Here is a 20184-nt window from a genome sequence, read left to right as displayed (position 1 = left end):
ACCTTTGCTAGGACTTCAGTGGTTGGGTCCTATGCTTCCTTGATCATCGCATGCAAATACATTTGGATGAAGATATCTTGATTTTTCTGGCTCGCAAAGGTTCACATGATGACAAGAGAACCTCTTAACCCAGTGGCCCTCAAACTAATATCAAGCCACCTTGAGGACTAGTTAAAAGAGACTTCTGGGACCCACCTTCATCTCCATTGCTAGTTTAGTAGGTTTATGGTAGGGCCGGAGATTTTAACAAGTTCTCAGCTGATGCTGATGCTACTGGTCTGGGACCACATTTTGGGGACCACATTTTGAGAACCACTATAACTCCTAACCTGCCAATAACTAAGAATTTCAATGCCTGGTTGTCATATCACTTCCAGCCTATGGCAGGAAGCAAGTGTTTAAGGAGTGCGGAAGAAGAGTGTGTCAGCTCACTCTCCCTTGATTAAGATTTGCTCTAAAATGCTTGGCCTTTTTTTTTTCCTGCTAATTTCCATCTTTTATTCATACCAAATGTTCACCCATTGCTGTGAGTCTTCTGTGCTCTTCCAAGGCAGGAGGAGCCTAATTAATACTTGGCACGTGCATCCCATCTTATTGCTCATGTTTTATTGATACTAATCAATATGGACAATGGGTCTGCAGACTTGCCTTTCTGAGAGCCGATGAAAGCTTTCTGCTCTTACCTCTATGCATGGAATGCCCGTGTAATGACTTATAGAATCCATTGCTTCACTCTCCACCTCTGGTTTAAATCAAGTTAGTGTTAGATAAGATCTTATTGATTAGGTAAATTGTGTTTATGAGGAGTATCTAATCCTGATCAAACTGACTATCTCTGCACTTTTACTAGAAGCCCTGTTGTCAGGCTTATGGACGCACTTGATTTGCAGTGACAAAGGAGACCTCCCGTGTGTGGAAACGTACTTCTGTGGAAAACGAGTAGGAGTGGAGTGAGAACAAATGACGACCCTGGAGTGTCATTTGGGAATTGCTTAGGTGATTTTAGTCACCAGCCCTCAGAGAAGTATTTGTTAATCAGACAGTGCTTTCTAGCTGAGGTCTTGTCTGCTGCCCTAAGAAACTGCCAGCTCTCATGGAGATATGGTTCTCAGAGACTGGCTATTAGATCATGTCAGATCAATGGAGATTAAGTCTTATTTTGACCACGGAGACTAAGGAAGATACATAAATAAGCCAGTTAAAAATAAAGCTAACGCAACCCTGAAATGTCTCTCTAAAAGACTGCCATCAAATTGAGTAGACTTGAGCACTAGACCTTGAAAGAGGCTCTCTGATGCACCATTAAAATATCCCAAATAGAACTCAGGAACAGTGCAAATCCTCCAGCATTGATTGCACTTGTGTGCTTTGGAACTTTCCTCAGAAAGTAAGAACTTTTCCAGAAGATTTATTTTGCTTTCAGTGAGATTGCCTGTTGCTTGAATAGAATGACTGTACTTGTTTCCTAAGGCTGGATAACAGAGTACCAAAACCTGGGTGGCTGAAGAAAACAAATTTATTTTCTCCCAGTTCGGGAGACTAGAAGTCCAAAATCAAGGTGTTGGCAGGTCCGTGGTCTCTCCACAGCTCTAGGGGAAGATCCTTCCCGGCTCCTTCTAGCCTCTGGTGTGTCCCTGTAGCCCTCAGCCTTTCGTAACTTGCAGATACATCACTCCAGTCATGGCCGCCTTCTCTCTATGTGTCTTCACAAGATCTTCCCCCTGGGTGTGTGTCTATGTCCAAATTTCCCCTTTATTTAAGGATGCCAGTCCTGTTGCATTAGGACCAAGTACCCTATTTCTTTAAAAAAAAAAAAAAAGTCACATTCTGATGTACTGGGGGTTTAGGACTTCAACATATCCTTCCTGGAGGACACTACTCTATCCAAAATAGTGTCAGGCAAGCTCACAAGATACAACATTGGATTCATTTTGTGGGAATCCAAGCCATCCAGCTGGTATTTTGTGATAGGGTGCTTATAATCAGATGTTTTCTCCACATTAGTCAGCAGTTCTGAAACACCATTGCTCCGTTTAATTTGATTCAACAAATCCTGACTAGACATCTGTACTGTGCCAGGCACTGTGATAGACTCTATAAACACAAAGAGGTAAATCAGATGTGGGCTGAGTCTGGTAAAAAGTTTGTGATCTAGTGGCTGATTCTGGTTTAAAATTACAGGTATAAATTCTGACAACAGTTGGATAACCCCAGAAATAATTTCAAATATTTTAGTCTGAAATCCCCACCTTGACTCTCAAAGACCAGGTCAACCAATATGATTATCACTTAGTTTAGTGTGGTTTCCCTAGTTAAGAATATTAACAATTATACTATGCCCACTCTGGAAGACTTACATATGTCATGAGAGCTGTCAAGTAAAAGAGCTGTAAGCACCAACCTATGGCCACAGCTCTACCTAAAGAAGAACTTAAATCAGTTTCTCCTTTCCGTTCATTGACCTTAGGTGCTTGAATTCTGACTTAATGTGCAGAACACATTGAATACAGCGTTGGCCAAGAGACTCAGTCACAGCTGTGTCCGACTAACGCTACATAAGACAGAACTCCACTTTGGACTTACATCAGTGAACTTAATAATGTTTTTCACAGTTTAATCTTCCTGAGTATTTGGGTCTGTCTGAGCATTCCTGCCCAATGTGGTTATTCCATCCCTGCAAGTAGGAGAAAAATGAGTGCATTTCCTCCTAAAAGCTCCTGCCTAAAAGCATTTTCCAGAATATTCTTCCTCATGTCACCAGTGTCTCTGAATGCTGGGTTGTGGGATCAGTCAGCAGAGAGTCTGCTGACAGGAGGGAGCTCACGGGGAGAGCTCTGTAAAAGCCAGCAGGCCCTTCTGCCTCAGAGGAGAAAAGGTGTTAGTGAATGAGCTTGGATTTTAGAGTCTGAGGACCCGGGTTTGAATCCAGTTCCACATGACCTTGGAAAAGTCACTTCTTCTCTTCGCTGACCTGGGTGACAGACCCATGTCTCTGCCACTGCCGGGCAGCATGGCACAGAGGCCTAGTGGCCAGCTCTGCAGGCCGGGTGAGGAGGGCCCCCTTGGAACTGGGGTGGGGAGGAGACAGGATGCCAGCTTCTCGCCCGTTCCTGCTACCTTGTGCGGGCACAGGGGCTCTCCCAGCTCTTGGCTTCTTGGATCTGTGGTTGATACACAGGTTTCTTGAGGGCTGAGGTGACCCGGGGCGGCAGTGGGAGAGGGCCTCCAGTTCTCAAGTCCCGAAAGGGCATTTGATCAGAGCTTTTGCAGTCATGTACAATTTAAACTTGCTACATCACTCAGAAGCAAGTCTGTAACTGAAATCAGTCTTGTTAAGTCCCGCTCATGGGTGGTGAAAAGCTTGATCTGGTTCCCTAAAGGTGTTTCCATTACTCCCAGTGCACGAACTGTCCTCTTTGGGGTGAATCTGAGCCCACTTCATGATGCTCCCTTTCTCCCCTCTCCCTTTCTTCCCAAGGGGAGTCATTCTGCCCTCTGAGAGGGTTCCTGGCTCGGGGCCGGTGCTGTGGGGGCCACGGCCAGTGCCGTGGCCAGTGTCCTTCAGCCCGCCGCACATGTTTCTGGGGCTCAGGGGCGGCTGGGCCACCCCAGGCCCCACGCTGCTGAAGCCACCCTGAACACAGGCTTTTTAGGGAGGCTCTTCATCTTTCTGTCCTTGCCTTCTGGCCTGACATTTCTCCATGTGTAATGGGGTCCTTCACTCTTTCCCCACTTTGACCCATGTTTGACCCATGTGCCCAGAGAAACTTCTTACACTCACGCCCCACCTTGTGCCACTGTCTGCCCTGGAGGCTATCCCCTCGTCTGATGACACTGTGCCGCACCCTGCTCCAGGGCAGGCTGACAGAGGCAAGGTGTCAGCGGTGCTGGCCCTCCCTAGCTGGCAGTGATGACAGCTCTCCACCCACGGTGTCTCCAGAACCATGGTGGGGCTGTGGGGCAGGAGGGGAACAAGCCCTCCACACGCCCTCTCACTGCGTATCCTGTTTCCTTTCCAGCATCAGCGATCCATTCATCTTCAACATGTGCAGCAAAGACAGGTCCTCCGACCATTACTCGTGCCAGAGTCACAGCTACGGGGACCTCCGGGAGCTCCGGCAGGCTCGCTTCCTGCTGCAGGTACGCCCCGGGGAGGGGTCAGGAGGGACACCAGCTTCTCATGGCACAGGCGGTCCAGGTGCCCGTGAGGCCCCGTCGGACTGTGAGGGACAAACTCTGTGACCCCTTTCACACCTGTGCAGAGCCCAGTGCCCTTTGGGACACATCTGCGAGTGTGACTTGTGTTACACCTGGTGTCCTGGTTGGCAGGTTTGATGTCTGCTGCACTCGCTCCCTGCTTCACAGCTCCCTGCTCTTTGGCTGCTGGAACCTTCTTTCTCTTGCTGCATCATTTAGAACCCAGCCTCTTTGCTTTATTTTCCCCTTGATGTGCTCCAGAGTGGCCTTGGAGATTCTAGAATACGGGACAGGGCAGCTCCACTGCCTCACGGCAGAGCGGACAACTAGAGTCCAGGGTCAGCCTACCCTGTCTGAGGGTGCGGACCACCTCCGCTGACCTCCGCCCCTGCCCTTTGCCCTCCCCATGGCCAAACCCCAACTCCAAACGCCTGGGCATTTCCTGGGCCAAGTGGTTTGGAGATCTCCTGACTGTCCCCTCCAACCAGGCTCCCAGGGCTTCACCCAGTACCTCCAAGGGCTCACCAGGGACTAGAGGAGCCCGTTCCCCTCAGAGGCAGGGATCTGCCACCAGCTAGGCACAACCTGAGGGTTCTCACTTGAGTTGCAAGGGGAGGAGCCCCTGCTGGCCTCAGACACCCCTGGCCTCCCGCAGCCCAGCCTGACTGGTAACGAAGCTGTGTGTGTGTCCAGAGGCCTCCCAGGTGCAGGCAGAGGAAGAGATGAGAGACCAGTCTTGGAGTGGGGAGGGGCCCCAAGCTCTCCTCTACCCTTTCTGTAAGGTCTCTACTCTGCTAAGGCCAACAGGGGGACAGGGTTTGGCCCGAATCAACCTAGCCATAAGAGTGTTTTGTTGGTAAATGTCTTTGGGTCTGTATTCGTCATGGAATCCTCCTCCTCCTGGGGGGCCTCCTCACAATTCTCTGACAGCGAAGCTCAGGAAGGCCTTTGAGGCAGGCTCGTTCTAGAAAGGACCCACAAGCTGCTGGAGTCCGACCAGCCCTCTTCCTCCCTCTCCACGGATTTTGTCTACGGAGCGTTGGTTCTCATCTTGCCTGACAGTGAGCTTTTTTGTAAGGACAGTGAGTGAGAAGGGGACCGCTGGAGGAAGCCCTGCCTCGAGGGTTCTGGGCAGTGTGGCCAGCACGGGCCTCGTCCTGACTGCAGCGACGACGTCTTGAGTCTTCCAGCATTACATGGATAACGCTCAGCACATGTTTTGGCACTTCTAAGTACTCAAGATTATTATTTTATGACTATGCCTACCTTATAGGTTATATATAGTAATACATAGGTATCAGCAAGCGAGTTTCTTCCCCCTAGTGCCCCTCAGTAAACAGTGATGGTTTCCAGATGTTTGGTTATTGGCCTGACAGTAGTGGAAGGGAGAAATGGGAGGGCGTGTGAGCATTGGGGGTGGGATTTGGGGGCAGGAAGAGCTTTGTGAGCAAGACTCCCATTTCTCTTAGGTTCTCCCAGGAGAAAGTCAGGTCTTGGCTACCTAAGGTTGCCAGGAGAAGCTATTACGTCTGCCTTGATCATCTGTTTTGCACAGTGCTTAGATTTCTAGTCGCAGAAAATACCCGAAGCTCCTATGTGCACCCCCAGTCGGAGGGGGTTGCATTATCATCACAGACACTTTGCCACTGTTCAGGAGCCTAGTGAACTGGACTTTGAGAGCTCCCTTCCGGCCAGGCGGGAGCGGGTGACTCTGATGCAGCAACCCCTCTGTGCCTCTGTGCCCGGGCCTCACCCCTGCCTCCAGCCCTGGGAATTCTCTCCCGCACCCCATCTCATCCCCAAGCCTCATCCTCCATGCAGAGTCTCTCTGTGGCCGTTCCAAATATGCTATTTACACAGCTTGGAATAGAAGGAAGGGAGACAGGGAGGGAGGAGAGAAAGGAAAAAGAGAGTATGTAGAGTTCATTTCAATATTAGCCAAATACCCTTGCTAGGTCAATAAGACCACAACAGATTGGCCCGCAAAATGAGCTGGACAAAGCACCCTGTGCCTGCAGGTCTGTGGGTCAGCTGTCCAGCTTGTGAGCTGCACATGCCCCCCGGCCAGTTCCCCTAATATTTCTGATAGGGTGACTCTCTGGTTCAGGAAACCAAACTTGTGACCCGGAAGTGAAAGTGTCTGAAGGTATTGCTGGGCCCTTTCCTCCCTCTGTCTGTTCCTGGCTTATCCTGGGAGTAGGGCTCTTGCTTTCTGCTCAGTCAAAGGAAGTCTGAGGCCCCCTGCTCTCCTACTCATTCTGAGGGGACTCCCCTCGTCACCGTCACCAAGGAGGTTAGAAGAACCAACCAGGAAGGGTTGTCTGACACAGAGAACCAAATGACCCCTGGCTAGAGGCTCTGTGGCCTGGGGTCCCTCCATTTCAGGCAACTTCAGCAGCAGTGAAAGGGGTTTCTCTTTATAGGACATCGCTCTGGAGCTCTTTTTCCAAAATGGATATTCCAAGTTTCTTGTCTTTCACAACAACGATCGGAATAAGGTCTTCAAAAGGTAAGGGTTTAAAAATCCTCCTCTAAGAAAACTGATCATGAACTGATTGCAGAGCAGACATGGCTCTGTTCTGTTCTCAGGAGCACTGTTTGCAACCCACAGCAAGCAGGATTTGGGTCAGACACAGGAAGGACTTACTGACCTACAAAGCTATTAAACCATGGAACCAAGTACAGAAAAAGCAGCAGAAGTGCCTTCCCCAAATCCTGGGAAACAGGCTCCATTTCACGGACTGAAGTAGTTTAGGACAGTAATGACTAAAGAGGGAAGAACATGTGCAGACACAACACATTTAAGAAGCTGGCTGTTTAATGGGCCTTCCAGAATCTTCTGGCTTTGTTTTTTTAATTTTCCAAATAATTTTTTGGCTTAATTTTTCTTTTTGATCCCAGTTGCCAATTTTAGTTGCTCCAATTTCGTATTTCACTGGAAAGAATTCCAAACAACTGATTTCCCACTTTTTCATGGAACATCTTTTTTTCTTAAAGAGAGAAGCCTGCTGTTTTTTTGAACTTCTTTCTCCAAATACATGAATCCATCTAAGAAGTTTAAGCTGGGGTTTAAATGTTTTGAGACTAATGGTTATTTTTTTCAGCACTATTAAAGTTACAGACAGACTGATTTGTGGAGCATCTAGAAAGGCCAGAAAGAAAAGGAAGTTCCTAGCCATAGACAGAAAACACAGAAGGCAGATGGACAGAAGGGGTGGTTCAGCTTCACTTGGGGCTGGAAGTTCTGAGGTGATTTGTGATATCCCCATTTTGAGCTCAGAGGTTCTAGCCTCACTTTCCTGTTGGCCCTGGCCAGTAGCTGGCACCAGGACCAGCTGCCGGGACCAAAGCAGGGCCAGTGTGAAGATGACTCCCACAGAGAGGCTGTTGCCCCAGCTCTGGACACATTTCCATTGCTTGTGGGCCTTCCTCTGAGGTGCTTCCGAGGAAGGCTGTTATATGGCCTCCTAAGGCTTTCTTCAAGTTCTGTTTTAGACCAAACCAAAGAAGTACACAGGCAACGTGGAACCTCACATCCATTTCCCCCTGTGATTTCTGTGTGTTAAACACAGTTTTTCACAGTTAATCTAGAATTTTTATTTTTTTAAAGATTTTATTTATTTATTTGACAGAGAAAGAGAGATCACCGGTAGGCAGAGAGGCAGGCAGAGAGAGAAGGGGAAGCAGGCTCCCTGCTGAGCAGAGAGCCCAATGCGGGGCTTGATCCTAGGACCCTGACCTGAGATCATGACCTGAGCCAAAGACAGAGGCTTAAGCCATTTGAGCCACCCAGGTGCCCCTAGAAGTTTTATACATCCTTGGCTCAGGCAGTGAATGTTGGCCAAACCATACCCAACCCTGCCTCAAGGAGCCTAAATTAGATGGGATTTTCAGTGGTTGCTGAAACTGGCAACAGAATTGTCGAGTACCTGGCCCAGCCTGCCAACATGCAGATTGTTTTATTGTTACCATTTTTATTAAGGCTGGAGTGTATAATCACAGCATGTCTCAGAGGTACACCTGGGTCTGGGGGTCATGACCTGGGGGACAGGTTGGGGTGTGGGGGGGGCAAGTATGTACCCTCCCTCTGGACTGGCACCAGAAATGTCTCCTGGTGGTAGAAGACTCTTGACTGCTGCTGGAATGATCCTTTCCTTTTTGTTTAGCTTCTGCTCTTTCCAACCCACCTTGAAGGGGAAAGGCATCACAGAGGACCCCCTCAATCTAAGGTAAGGGCACACAGGCAGGCGTCAAGCCATGCTCTCTGGACATGGCGCTGGCCTTGCTTTGATTGCTTTCCTTTGTCTGATCCTATGGTGAAGAAGTCATGCAAAGAGCACATCTGTAGACCTTCCCCTTCATTTTGCTGTCTCCCATCCTCATCCTCTCACCCTCTTCCTGGAGCTGCTTCTGTCAATTAAACCTCTACAAAGGGAGCTTGAAATTCCACGGGCTCTGTGACTTTCTCAGACCAAAATGCAAGAAGCAGCCCTCTACCCTTGGTGGGCAGGGCAGGTTGCCTGGTGTGGTGTCCACGCAGGCCCAGCCTTGGTGTCAGGCTCCTGGGCAGAGGCTTCGAGCCAAGTGGTCCCAGCTCTGTCCTTCCTTTGTGAGACTCTGAAAGCTTAGAAGCTTAGTTAGCAGAGGGTGGGATGGGAGTCAGATATTAACTTATGAATCTGTGATATGGAGCACCTTGCCGGGGAATGACATGCTTTTAGCCTCCTCCCACGGCCTCCTTTAACAAGTACCCGGTTCTCTGGAGGGCTCATTTGGGATTGGTAAGTGCTTTTATTTCAATTAGCAATGAAATGAGAAGAAGAGATGGTGGCTGGTTTTTCTCTGGGAATTTATGTTGAGAGGGGTGTCCCCAGGAGATTCAAAGTATTTGTAATAAAAAATATATATTTTATAATGACTGTGGAACAGGTACCGCCAAGTCATTCATGGCGATTTATCAATAGCATGTTGCTTGTGATGGTTGCTGCTTGACAGAGCAGCAAGTGGCCAGCATCTTCCCTGTCCTCACTGTGTATGCATTTCCTCGAAGCAGGTGGAAGGAGGCAATGTCAATGAGTGAAATACAAAGCATATTAGATAATCAGTATAAAAAACAAAGTAGGTAGAGGCATGGATTGAAATCTTAGGGTGGTAAGGGAAACCCTCACCCAGAAAGCAATATTTGGATTCAGCTGTGAACAAAGTGGGGAAGCAAGCTTGCAGATCACTGGGGAAAGAGCATTTCAGGCTGAGGGAAGACCAAAGGAAAGGCCATGGGTCGGGGGGTGGGGAGCACAGCGGGCTCAGCTGAGGCCAGAGTGCTTGAGGTGCAGGGAAGAGATGGGAGAGAGGGAGCAGGGGCTGATTCATGCAAGCTTCGGGGCTCCTGGTGATGCCATTGGGTTTTACTCTGAATAAGTGGGCAGTATTGAAGGAATGCTGGGACCTGACTTATAAAAGAATCACTCTGGCTTCGGTGTCAAGAATAAGTATAGTAGGTCAAAGGTAAAAGCGGGAATCCACGTAGGAGGAGGCTTTGGCAATCATGCAGCTGAGAGATGGTGATGGCTTGGATCGAGGTTGGGGGGCACAAAGACGGCATGATGTGCTCTGTTTATGGACACATTTTGAAGCCATGTATGCTGGGATTTGTTGGGAAATTAAGTGTGTGGAGTGTGTGTGTGTGTGTGAGAGAGAGAGAGAGAGAGCGAGCACTTAAAGATAAGACCAAGGATTTAGGCTTGAACAAGTGGAAAATAGGATGGAAAGACTGCAGGAAGAACTACTTCAGGGTGTGGTGGATAGCAGGAGCTCAGTCTGGGACATGTTAACTTTGAGATGCCTGCCCGACATCAAGGTGAAGGTATCATGTAAACCAGGGGGTATATAAACCTAGAGTTTAAGGGAGAGGTCCAGGTGAGATAGAAACTTGGAAGAGTATTTAAAGCCTTGAACCTGGCTAAGATCACGAAGAGGAAGAGTCCACATGGAAAAGAGGTCTAAGGATTGCGCGTTGGGACATGCCAACCTTTAGACGTTAAGGAGAGGAGCCAGCTGGAGAAATGGAGATGTTATAGCCAGGGAGATAGGACTTTGGGAGATGTCCTTTAGGCAAGTTTAGGAGATGTCCTTTAGGCAAGTCAAGTGTTCAAGGAGGGAGTGGTCAACCGTGTTGGTGATCAAATATTATCGGTAGGCCAAACAAGAGAGGAATTAAGAAGTGACCATTAAATTTCTCACCAGGGGGGTTATTAGTGACCTTCAAAAGATCAGTTGGAGTAGCTGCCAGCAGAAGCTTCCTGTTGTGCCAGAAGATAACCCATTAGTTGGTAGATTGTGGGAAGTCCAGGGCATACCAAGGGATGGTCCAGGAGGCCCAGGCAGCACTGGGCTACTAGAAGAAGGGTAACCGTTTACAGGTGGGAATTGACGTATTTCAGTAGTTCAACAGAGGTACAGTCCCAATTGTGCATATCAGCCCTGGTGACCTCGTGTTATTTATGTCTCATGTAAACTTTAATGTCCACACTTGGATTTCTCTGCAACATTTCAGATCAAGTATGTAAAGCCACTTCAAACTAAATGAAGTAAAAAAGCAGATTCATCACCTCACATACCTGAAGACCAGCAAAGGTCTGGCTCCAGGCATGTTAGGATCTCTGGGCTCAGTAAATCCCAGCACACTGTAGGTGTACACCTCACAGCGAGGGTTTCCTTTGAGTTGACTCCATTCTTGGCAGGATGTCCAAGCATAATGGCATCAATGTCCTGAATAGCTCTAGTCAATGACTTGGGAATTCTACCACAGGAGGAATGCTCTATCCCAGTAATTTCAGAAAAATCTCCAAAATGATTTTCACATGTCAAAGTTAGTTTAGTGCCCATCCCAGAACTAATCAGGAGTTTTCATAGGCCAGATCAGTGTCATGCACCCACCCACCTTCTAGAAGTGGGATCAGTCCCACCCAACAACATAGACCAGACTGACAGGGTCATGGTTCCCCAAGATCATCAAGGCTCTGTTATCTTAAGAGGGCTGAATACTGTTGGGTCAACAAAAGCAGATAGTCAGCCACTACTCCATGTGGAGAGCTCTCCCAGGCACCACCGCACTCATGAGCTGGACACTTATTTCCTCTCTCCCTGGAATTTTTCTCTCTTTGCATCAACTTTGACATGCCACTTTGCTGAACCGCATTTGTCTCTGCAGATCACCTTCTTTCTTGTAAATGATGCCTGTGCTGTCACTCAGTGGGCACCCATCTGTCCCACAGCTATAAGCCTCACTCTGTCCATTCCTATACTGTTGCTCTCAGAGTCTTCAAGATGCCTTGCCCTGACAATACAATGCACACTTATGTCTGCACAGGTAAGCTTCTGAATTTCTGTCCCAGATGGAGGGGGAGAAGACAAAGGAGCTGCAGAGGGAAGAATACATAAGATGAGCTAACAAAAATGACCACTAAGTGTCAGGAGAATTCTTGACCTGGGGATGAGTCAAAGATGTAGAAATTACTCTTCACTTATTCATAGGGATGACTCTAGACACCAGCCTGTGTACCACCTTGTCCCTGTGAGACACCTGGGCACTGTGCTAATCTTATTTACATTTTATTTTTTCCATGATGGCTATCTGGGCCCATTGGTGCAGGATCTTCTGGGGCCATTCTGTGCCTGCCTGGCACAGCCCAGCACAGCTCCAACCATGGAGGCCCTTGGGAAATATAAAAGGGAAATTTCTGGAGTCAATTGGGAACAACACATAGTACACCAGAGAAAGGCTTATCAAAGCTCATGTAAGATGACCTTTGACAAAATGAGGAAGTCCCAGTGGGAGCACTGGTCCTAGGCTCTGGGACTACCCAAGCAGCTGGGGACATGGTGAGATTGTTGCAACAACCAGCAGTGGACTTTGAAATCAAACCAATTTGGGTTCATAGTAGGTGCTCAATAAATACTGTAATTTCTTTGCTTAGCTTTAGCATCACCTGCTGTATTTGTAGGGTGTATATGGAACAAATGATTAAAAACAGGTGGCCTTCTGTGCTCTCAGACCTTGTACATCTTTCCTCTCCAGCTCTTCTCCCACCAGCCACACTGGACCTTCAGGAGTTTCAGAGAGGGAAGGCAACAGTGGCCCCCAGCCTTCGGAGGGCTTGGCTGGCCATTACCCCATGCATAGAACAAACTTGATTATTTTCCATTTGTATTACTAAGGGCAAGGCCCAATCCACACGGTGGGTCTTGAAAAATACCCATCTTCTTTTAGGACATTCTAGGAAACATGAGTTTCTCTTCTTTGATAGAAGTGTGCTGTTTCATTCTGAGAGTTTTCAACTAGCCCAAAAGTCTTGGCCTGTGCTATAGGTTTTTATATCTTCAACTTCCAGCTTTTGAGAACCAGTTTGGTCCCTCTGCAGATGATCCCCTCCTATAAGGGGGTACCAGAGTTTTGCCTAGAATTCCCATGGAGACAATGGCTGTCTCCATAACTGAATTCCAGGAAGGTTCTGTGGGGCTGAATCCAAAGTGGGAAATACTTGCAAAGCCTGGATGAACCTGGGTTCTGTAATCCATCCGTGTCTTCCCATAGAACGAGACTAGAGCATTCTGATGAAAGCATGGTGGCTTGATCAGATATTCATGGGGGCAAGATTCTGCAAGCCTCCAGGGGTTTCTCATAGAAAGCCAGCTAGACGCTTCACTAGCTAAGGGTCTGGCAGCCAGAAAGCCCCACAGGCAGGCTCTGCTGAGATCTGAGGAGGACTGGCTGGAGGAATAGAAAGCACAGTTGAAGCGACGGGGAAGTCAGCTTGTTAAGAACGCATCCTTATGGAGGCATAATACTCCATAGTGTATATGGACCACATCTTCCTTATCCATTCATCCGTTGGAGTATTATGCCTCCATCAGAAAGGACGAATACCCAACTTTTGTAGCAACATGGACAGGACTGGAAGAGATTATGTTGAGTGAAATAAGTCAAGCAGAGAAAGTCAAGTATCATATGGTTTCACTTATTGGTGGAGCATGACAAATAATATAGAGGACAAGGGTAGATGGAGAGGAGAAGGGAGTTGAGGGAAATTGGAAGGGGAGGTGAACCATGAGAGACTATGGACTCTGAAAAACAACCTGAGGGTTTTGAAGGGGCGGGGTGGGAGGGTGGGGGAACCAGGTGGTGGGTATTAGGGAGGGCACAGATTGCATGGAGCACTGGGTGTGGTGAAAAAACAATGAATACTGTTACGCTGAAAATAAAAAATTAAAAAAAAAAAAAAAAAAAAGAACGCATCCTTATACTCACAGTTCTCTGTATCCTCCACAGAGGGTTGCAGATAGCTATGAACTTAAATGCAGGGTACAACGATCATTTTAAAATGACCACCAAATTCTTTTTTTTTAAAGATTTTATTTATTTATTTGACAGACAAAGATCACAAGTAGGCAGAGAGGCAGGCGGGTGGGGGGGGAAGCGGGGCTCGATCCCAGGACCCTGGGATCATGACCTGAGCCAAAGGCAGAGGCTTTAACCACTGAGCCACCCAGGTGCTCCCCAAATTCCTTTAAAGGAGAAGAAAATAGATGTGATCAGGTACCTGAGTGATCTAGTTACCTAGTTGTCCTGAAACTAAGAAAAAAAAAAAAAAGATAACATTGTTCTGGGTTATATCATTTTCCAGTGACAGAAAACAGGAAATAAGAGGTTTTGTGAACTTTTCTTTTTCCTGGAAAATACTTTCTCTTGGCACTGAATATCAAATTTGTCCTTGTCTAAAGGGTAGTGGGTACCAAAGAAGGCAGTTCCCTTTTTACAAGATGAGAAAAAAGAACGCTGCCGAATATAATCTTCTGTATTGATGTTCTGAAAAAGTAGGGCCCTACCATTTGGACTTACTCTGTGCAGACATTTCTTTGGAATGCCAGCAGTTTATACTGGCTGGCCAGTCGTCTCAGTTCATACTGAGCCCAGAGTTTAGAAAACTCAGAGAAATACAAAGCTGGGATACCTATCTTGTTCTTCTCAACATCCCTGTTATACACAGCACACACCTTTCATTTGTTTTTAAATTTTTTATTTAAATTCAGTTTAGTTAACATTTAGTGTATTATTAAATTTAAGGAGTTTAGTAATTCATCAGTTGCATATAACACCCAGTGCTCATTATATCATGTGCCCTCCTTAATGTCCATCACCCAGTTATCCCATTCCCCCCCCCCCTCCAGCAACCCTCAGTTTGTTTCCTAGAGTTGATTCTCTTCTAGTTTGTCTCCCTCTCAATTTTCATCTTATTTTATTTTTCCTTCCCTTCCCTATGTTTGTCTGTTTTATTTCTTAAATTCTACATATGAGTGAAATCATATTGTATTTGTCTTTCTCTGACTGACTTATTGCAAATGGCAAGATTTCATTCTCTGTTATGGCTAAGTAATAGTCATATATGTATGTATGTGTGTATGTGTGTGTGTATGTATATACATATATGTATATATGTATATACATATATATGTATATATATGTATATATATGTATATACATACACACATATATACATATATACATATATGTATACACACACACACACACACACACACATATATATACATATATAAATACCTTTTTTATCCATTCACCTGTTGGCGGACATCTGGACTCTCTCCATATTTTGGCTATTGTGGACCTTGATGCTATAAACATTGAGTATGTTCCTCTTTGAATTACTATGTTTTATCCTTTGGATAAATACCTGGTAACACACACACACACACACACACCCCTTCAAATGGGCCAGAGACATCCTTCCATCCTTCCATAGCCCTGGTCTCTGAAATGCTCCCTTGCTGTATCATCAAAGCTAAGTGGCCCTGGGCTAGAGTAGAGTAGACTATTAGGTGTGAGGCAGAGCTTATACGTGGGACCTGATTGTATCTGGGTATTTGTAGTTTCTGAAATGTTCTCTCAATTGTATAGCTTACTAAATGTAACATTTAAAAGGAAATGCATTTTCTTTTTTGGCACAAAGTTCTACAGTTGAGTGTTGTCAGAGTTTCCTTTATAGATTCTCTTTGAAAAATAATGAAAGACAAAGAGCTCAGAAAACCAACCATAAGAAACTATAAATTCCCATTAGATGATGATCTTTCAGGACGATGAGTCACACCCTCAGAAGCACCCACAGCGTGGAGGCAGAAATTCAAGTGCCTCTCCTCCCCATGACTGCTCCTTCAGTCCTGCTCTCCAGAGATCAATGCTGTTGACCAGCTGGGAGGGTAGGAATCTGTCATGTATGTGATCACTCTGATAATGATAGCTTCAGCCTCATCACTGAATGCAGAAACATGCTTCTTGTGCTTCTTGGGAAAGCAGGGGGTCGGTGGGGAGCAATTGTAGACACAACAGCGCTCAGACCCCAGTGTCTAGAGCTGAGTTGCTGGAACCTGAGGTGAACTAAACAACTGGTGGTATAACCATTGCCCCAGCATTTAGGAGCTTTCCTTAAAAAAAAAATTAATTTATTCATTTATTTGACAGAGACACAGAGAGAGAGGGAAGACAAGCAGAGGGAGTGAGAGAGGGAGAAGCAGGCTTCCCACTCAACAGGGAGCCCGATGCGGGGCTCGTTCTCAGGACCCTGGCATTATGACCTGAGCAGAAGGCAGATGCTTAATGACCAAGCCACCCGGGTGCTTCTAGGAACTGTTCACATCATTGGCTCAGCAGGCCATGAGCAGCTGAGTCCAGTGACCTGCAGTGAGCCCTACGTGGATCATGTGTAGACCTTGATTTCAGGCCCCATTCATGTGACTCTTATCTCTCTTGCTTACATATCTTCTTTGCTATACCCTTAGCCAGGACCTCCGTCCCACTTCTAGGTAACAGCTGAAATTAAGCCTCTCTGTCTACACCAAGCCTGGCCCCTTTATCCTTCCAGCTTAGTCACATTGTTTCCATGGGGCCAGGAGGGGTTGGGGTGAAAACCCAGAAAAATGAAGAGTGGTCCACTGGTTCAAGGTCCCCCACCCAACTTGCTCCTTGTGCCCACTCACCACCAGAAAACCTGAAACATGGGTAGAGAAGCCATACATTTTATTTTTATTATTATAGCATCTTCAATGACAAGATCAACAATGGATAATTTTAGATTAGTCTGGTGAACTGAGGTCAAGGTGCTCTTTCTCCTGAAATGCCTTAGCTCTTCGGGATGGTTGCAGCTTGTCATATTTACTCATAAATTAGCACTTGGCAGATGTACAAGGATCTGTTTATTGCTGCATATAGGCTGCAAGATTGTTAAAATTTTTTTTATTTTAAAATAACTATAGATTCACAGTAAGTTGCAAAAATAATACATAGAGTCCCCATACAGCCTTCTCTTAATTTCCGTATATGGTTGTTACATCTTATGTTAACTCTAGTACAATTTCAAAACCGGGAAATTGACATTGGTATACTATGTATACATAGTTCTGTGTCATTTTCTCCTATGTGTAGAGTCTATAACCACCACCACCATAACAGAATGAGTTGTTTATAGCACCACAGAGAGAGATCTCTTGTGCTACCATTTTATGGTCCTGCCCACCTTCCACCACCTCTCAACAGTGCTAAAGCCTGGAAACCCCTGATCTGTTTTTCATCACAATCATTTTGCTCTTTAGAGAATGGTCTAAAAATGGAGTCATAGTGTGTGTAACCCACGGAGGTTGGCCTTTTTTACTCAGAATAATGCTACTGAAATCCATCCAAATGATTGCATGTATCAATAGTATGTTCCATTTTATTGCTCAATAGTATTCCACAATATGAATACACTAGAGTTTAACCATTTGCCCTTTGAGAGAAACTTGACTGTTTCTAGTTTAGGGCCATTACAAATAAAGAAGACTACTTACATTTAATGTAATTATTGAAATGTTAGGATATAAATCTGCCATTTTACTTTTTGTTTCTCTGTTTATGTTTTTTCCAGTTGTTCATTTCTCTGTTTTCTTTTGTTTTTCTTTTTTTTTTTTGCCTACCCATGCATTACATTTGAAAGATTTTTTAAAATTCTACTTTGATTTATCTATAGTATTTTTGAGTATATTTCTTTGTATGAATATTTTGTATAAATTTTAGTTGCTTGGGGGATTACATTATACATACATAACTTACCAGAAGCAACTGGCATAGAGACTTTACCAGTTTGAGTATAAAGACCATAAGTCTTTTAAGTCCTAAAGTCTTCTTATAAAACTTTAATTTTCTGTTACTTAAGTCTATCATTTTCTTAAACATTTCATCTGTATATGTAAAAAAATTCACCAAATATTTCCCAAAGTCATTTTCACACATAAATGGTCTAAAGCAAAGAGAGACAAAGTGAATTTAAGAAACAAGTCAGTATCTTGGCCAGCACCACAAGGCCTGGCTTCCAGAATGTTCCCCTTACCACTCTCTTTCTTCTCCTAACCGAGGGCTTTTCTTCTTCAGAGTCGTTTATCCTTGTTGGCTGATTAGTCTTCAAGTTTTTGCCATAAACTACTCTAGGGAGATGTTGAACGGATCCTGGGGATGGAGATACAAGAGACTGAAGCAATTTTACTCCAGGTCATGGAAGCTAAACACAGCAAGAGGTCACACAGGGGTCATCTAGGTCATGCCTGGCTTTCAGAGAGGGCAGGGACTAGGTTAGCCTAAATGGGGTTTTTGTTCTGTTTGAGGAAAGCAAAACCCCATGGTTTTCCTTGCAAGTGTTTTTAGGCTTAATACAATATTCAGGAAAGAAAAGTGACTGTGTATTTTAGAGCATGAAGGAACGTCAACATCAAGCCTTTTTCTTGATGAGAAAAAAAAAGAAAGAAAATGTGCAAGATGACTCCTGACTTATCTCCACTCTCTGCTTCATTCTGCTGCCAGGGTTTCCTGGCTAACAAGGTATCTACCATGAACATCTCTTGTGGCAAATCAAAACCTGCCCATTTATTTATCAGTCCTGGTGAAGGTAAACACATTTACAACACTTTCCTAAGACATGGCTGTGAGAATGAAAGCATTATCAAGCATCCAGACCAACGATGGCAAATAAATGTCATCTTGCACACCAACCACTCAGCTGGCAGTGAGTCTGGGACCAGTGCCTGGGGGTTGTTGAGAACCAAGGACCGTGGAAGAAGTATGGTGTGAGGGAGCAGGAGAGAGAGTAAGGGGCAAACCCGTGGTCCAGAACAAAATCTGCCTGGGGGCACAGGGAGACTTTTTTGCTTCCTTCCTGTTCTCTGCCAGTTCCTTTGAGTGACTAAGAGGGAACATTAATGCTAAAGAAAAAAATGTCTCCAGGGGTTAGGAATGGAAATGGGTAGGATCCAAATAACTGGGCACCACTCTGTTTTTGGATCATGTGTCCTGCATGGATTCTGTACTTCTTGGTGAGAGATGAAGTTGCTAAAATAGAATGGCTACCTCAAGGACATGTTCAAGGCCCCACGTACTAGTGGTGTCTCCTGAGCCTAAGGCAGGACATCTCATCACGCACTTCACAGATGAGGCTGTTCTGATCGTCTTGGGAAGGGCTTCTGGGAAATCACTTCCAGGGGAAATGTAAAGGAGGGTACTCTCAAAGCTGACCATGAGGTAGCGAGACAGATTCTCTAATATTCTACTATTAGATACCTAAATATATAATCCTATTGTAAACTATTTGATAGCAGGTATCAAAAATTATTTTAAAAAATGCTGCTTAACATATTTGCAATAATGAAGCTACAGCAAGAAAACAATGCAGAATAATTTATAAAGTCTTCATGGGAGAGACTTGCCTCACAAAATTATTTCTAGGAGTGAAATACTGGAAACAACTTGAATACCCAATAGTAACTTATGTGTGTTTGTTCAACTGGCTCGCAGATGTTTTAAATTATGGTTATTAAGACCGTGTAAGAACATGGATTTCAAAGCAGGATGAAAATGAGGTAAATGTTGCCATTTTAACTGCATATAAAAATATATACAGAACCATAACTAGTAAGGAAATCTGTCACTATGATCGCTGGCTCACACTTTAGGGTTATGGATACTTTAAGATGTTATATTTAAAACTATGCTGTGGTTTAGTTATTTTCATAATGGAAAACATTTAATAAAGGGAAAAGTTGAAAAGGGAATTTTGAGTCAATTTTCGGAGATTTTAGAGAAAGAGTTGCCACAGCTAAGCATTCCAAAGGAAAGTAAGCAGCAAGGAGTGAAGAAATGAAATATGCTGTCTGCTGTGCTTTATCATGTGAAAAAGAAACAAGCTAGTCCCACTGAATTAACAGATCTCCCTGCTTTTCCACTGACCACTACAAAACTTGCCACCAATATAGGAAAGCCTTAATTAGGACAAAAAAAAATGGTTTCCTAAACATATCTTCCTTAATCCTCTCCTTTTTTAGGCGGTGTGAAAGGATGAGTGAGTGTGAGTGACTCGTACAGAGAAGGTTCTCTCCACCACTGTCAATTCTACCAAAGACTGACTGTGACTAGGGACACCGTCCAAAGTAGTATTTCAGCTTTGAGATGCACCAAGTTTTAGTTCATGCAGAGAACTGACTTCTATTGAGTACTTCCTCTGTGTGCTGTTTGCTATAGGTGCGCAACAGCCCTTCCAGTAGGGGCTGATACTATTCCCACTTTACAGATGAGGGAACCAATGCTAACTAAGGTGTCCAGGGAAATGAAAAAACCAGAGCTGTCCTGGACCTTGATCTGTCCAGCTCCAGAATCTTTGGCTTTTCTCTAGGCCAGGCCAGACCTGCGTACCACTTGGCCCTGATTGCCTCACTTTCTCAGACAATAACATTCGGTCCTCTCTTCTTTCAACTGGTCTGCCCAGGACAAGACAAGCTTTCCCATGCTGACCCAGTCCCTGTATCTAGCACAGTGCCTGGTAAGGTATTCGTTTATTGACTGCACTGACCCATACCTGCACCCATTCTTTCCTTACTCCCACAAGAGTCTGGAAAAGA

The 20184-nt window shown here is 45.3% G+C and overlaps 1 protein-coding gene across 1 annotated transcript in view; it reads left to right on the top strand.

Moving 5' to 3' along the window:
• Nucleotides 1-20184, top strand: part of WDFY4 (WDFY family member 4) — a 246225-nt gene that overhangs the window by 165450 nt on the left and 60591 nt on the right. The window contains exons 45-47 of the mRNA XM_080823652.1: nt 4020-4140; nt 6621-6706; nt 8364-8426. Of these exons, the coding sequence (XP_080679778.1) occupies nt 4020-4140; nt 6621-6706; nt 8364-8426 (270 nt within the window). The remainder of the gene's footprint in view (nt 1-4019; nt 4141-6620; nt 6707-8363; nt 8427-20184) is intronic.

This window comes from Martes martes (genome assembly GCF_963455335.1).
Source record: "Martes martes genome assembly, chromosome: 14".
NCBI classification, from domain to species: domain Eukaryota; kingdom Metazoa; phylum Chordata; class Mammalia; order Carnivora; family Mustelidae; genus Martes; species Martes martes.
Note: the sequence above shows the minus strand (reverse complement) of the source record. Positions and strands in the feature narration are given on the sequence as shown.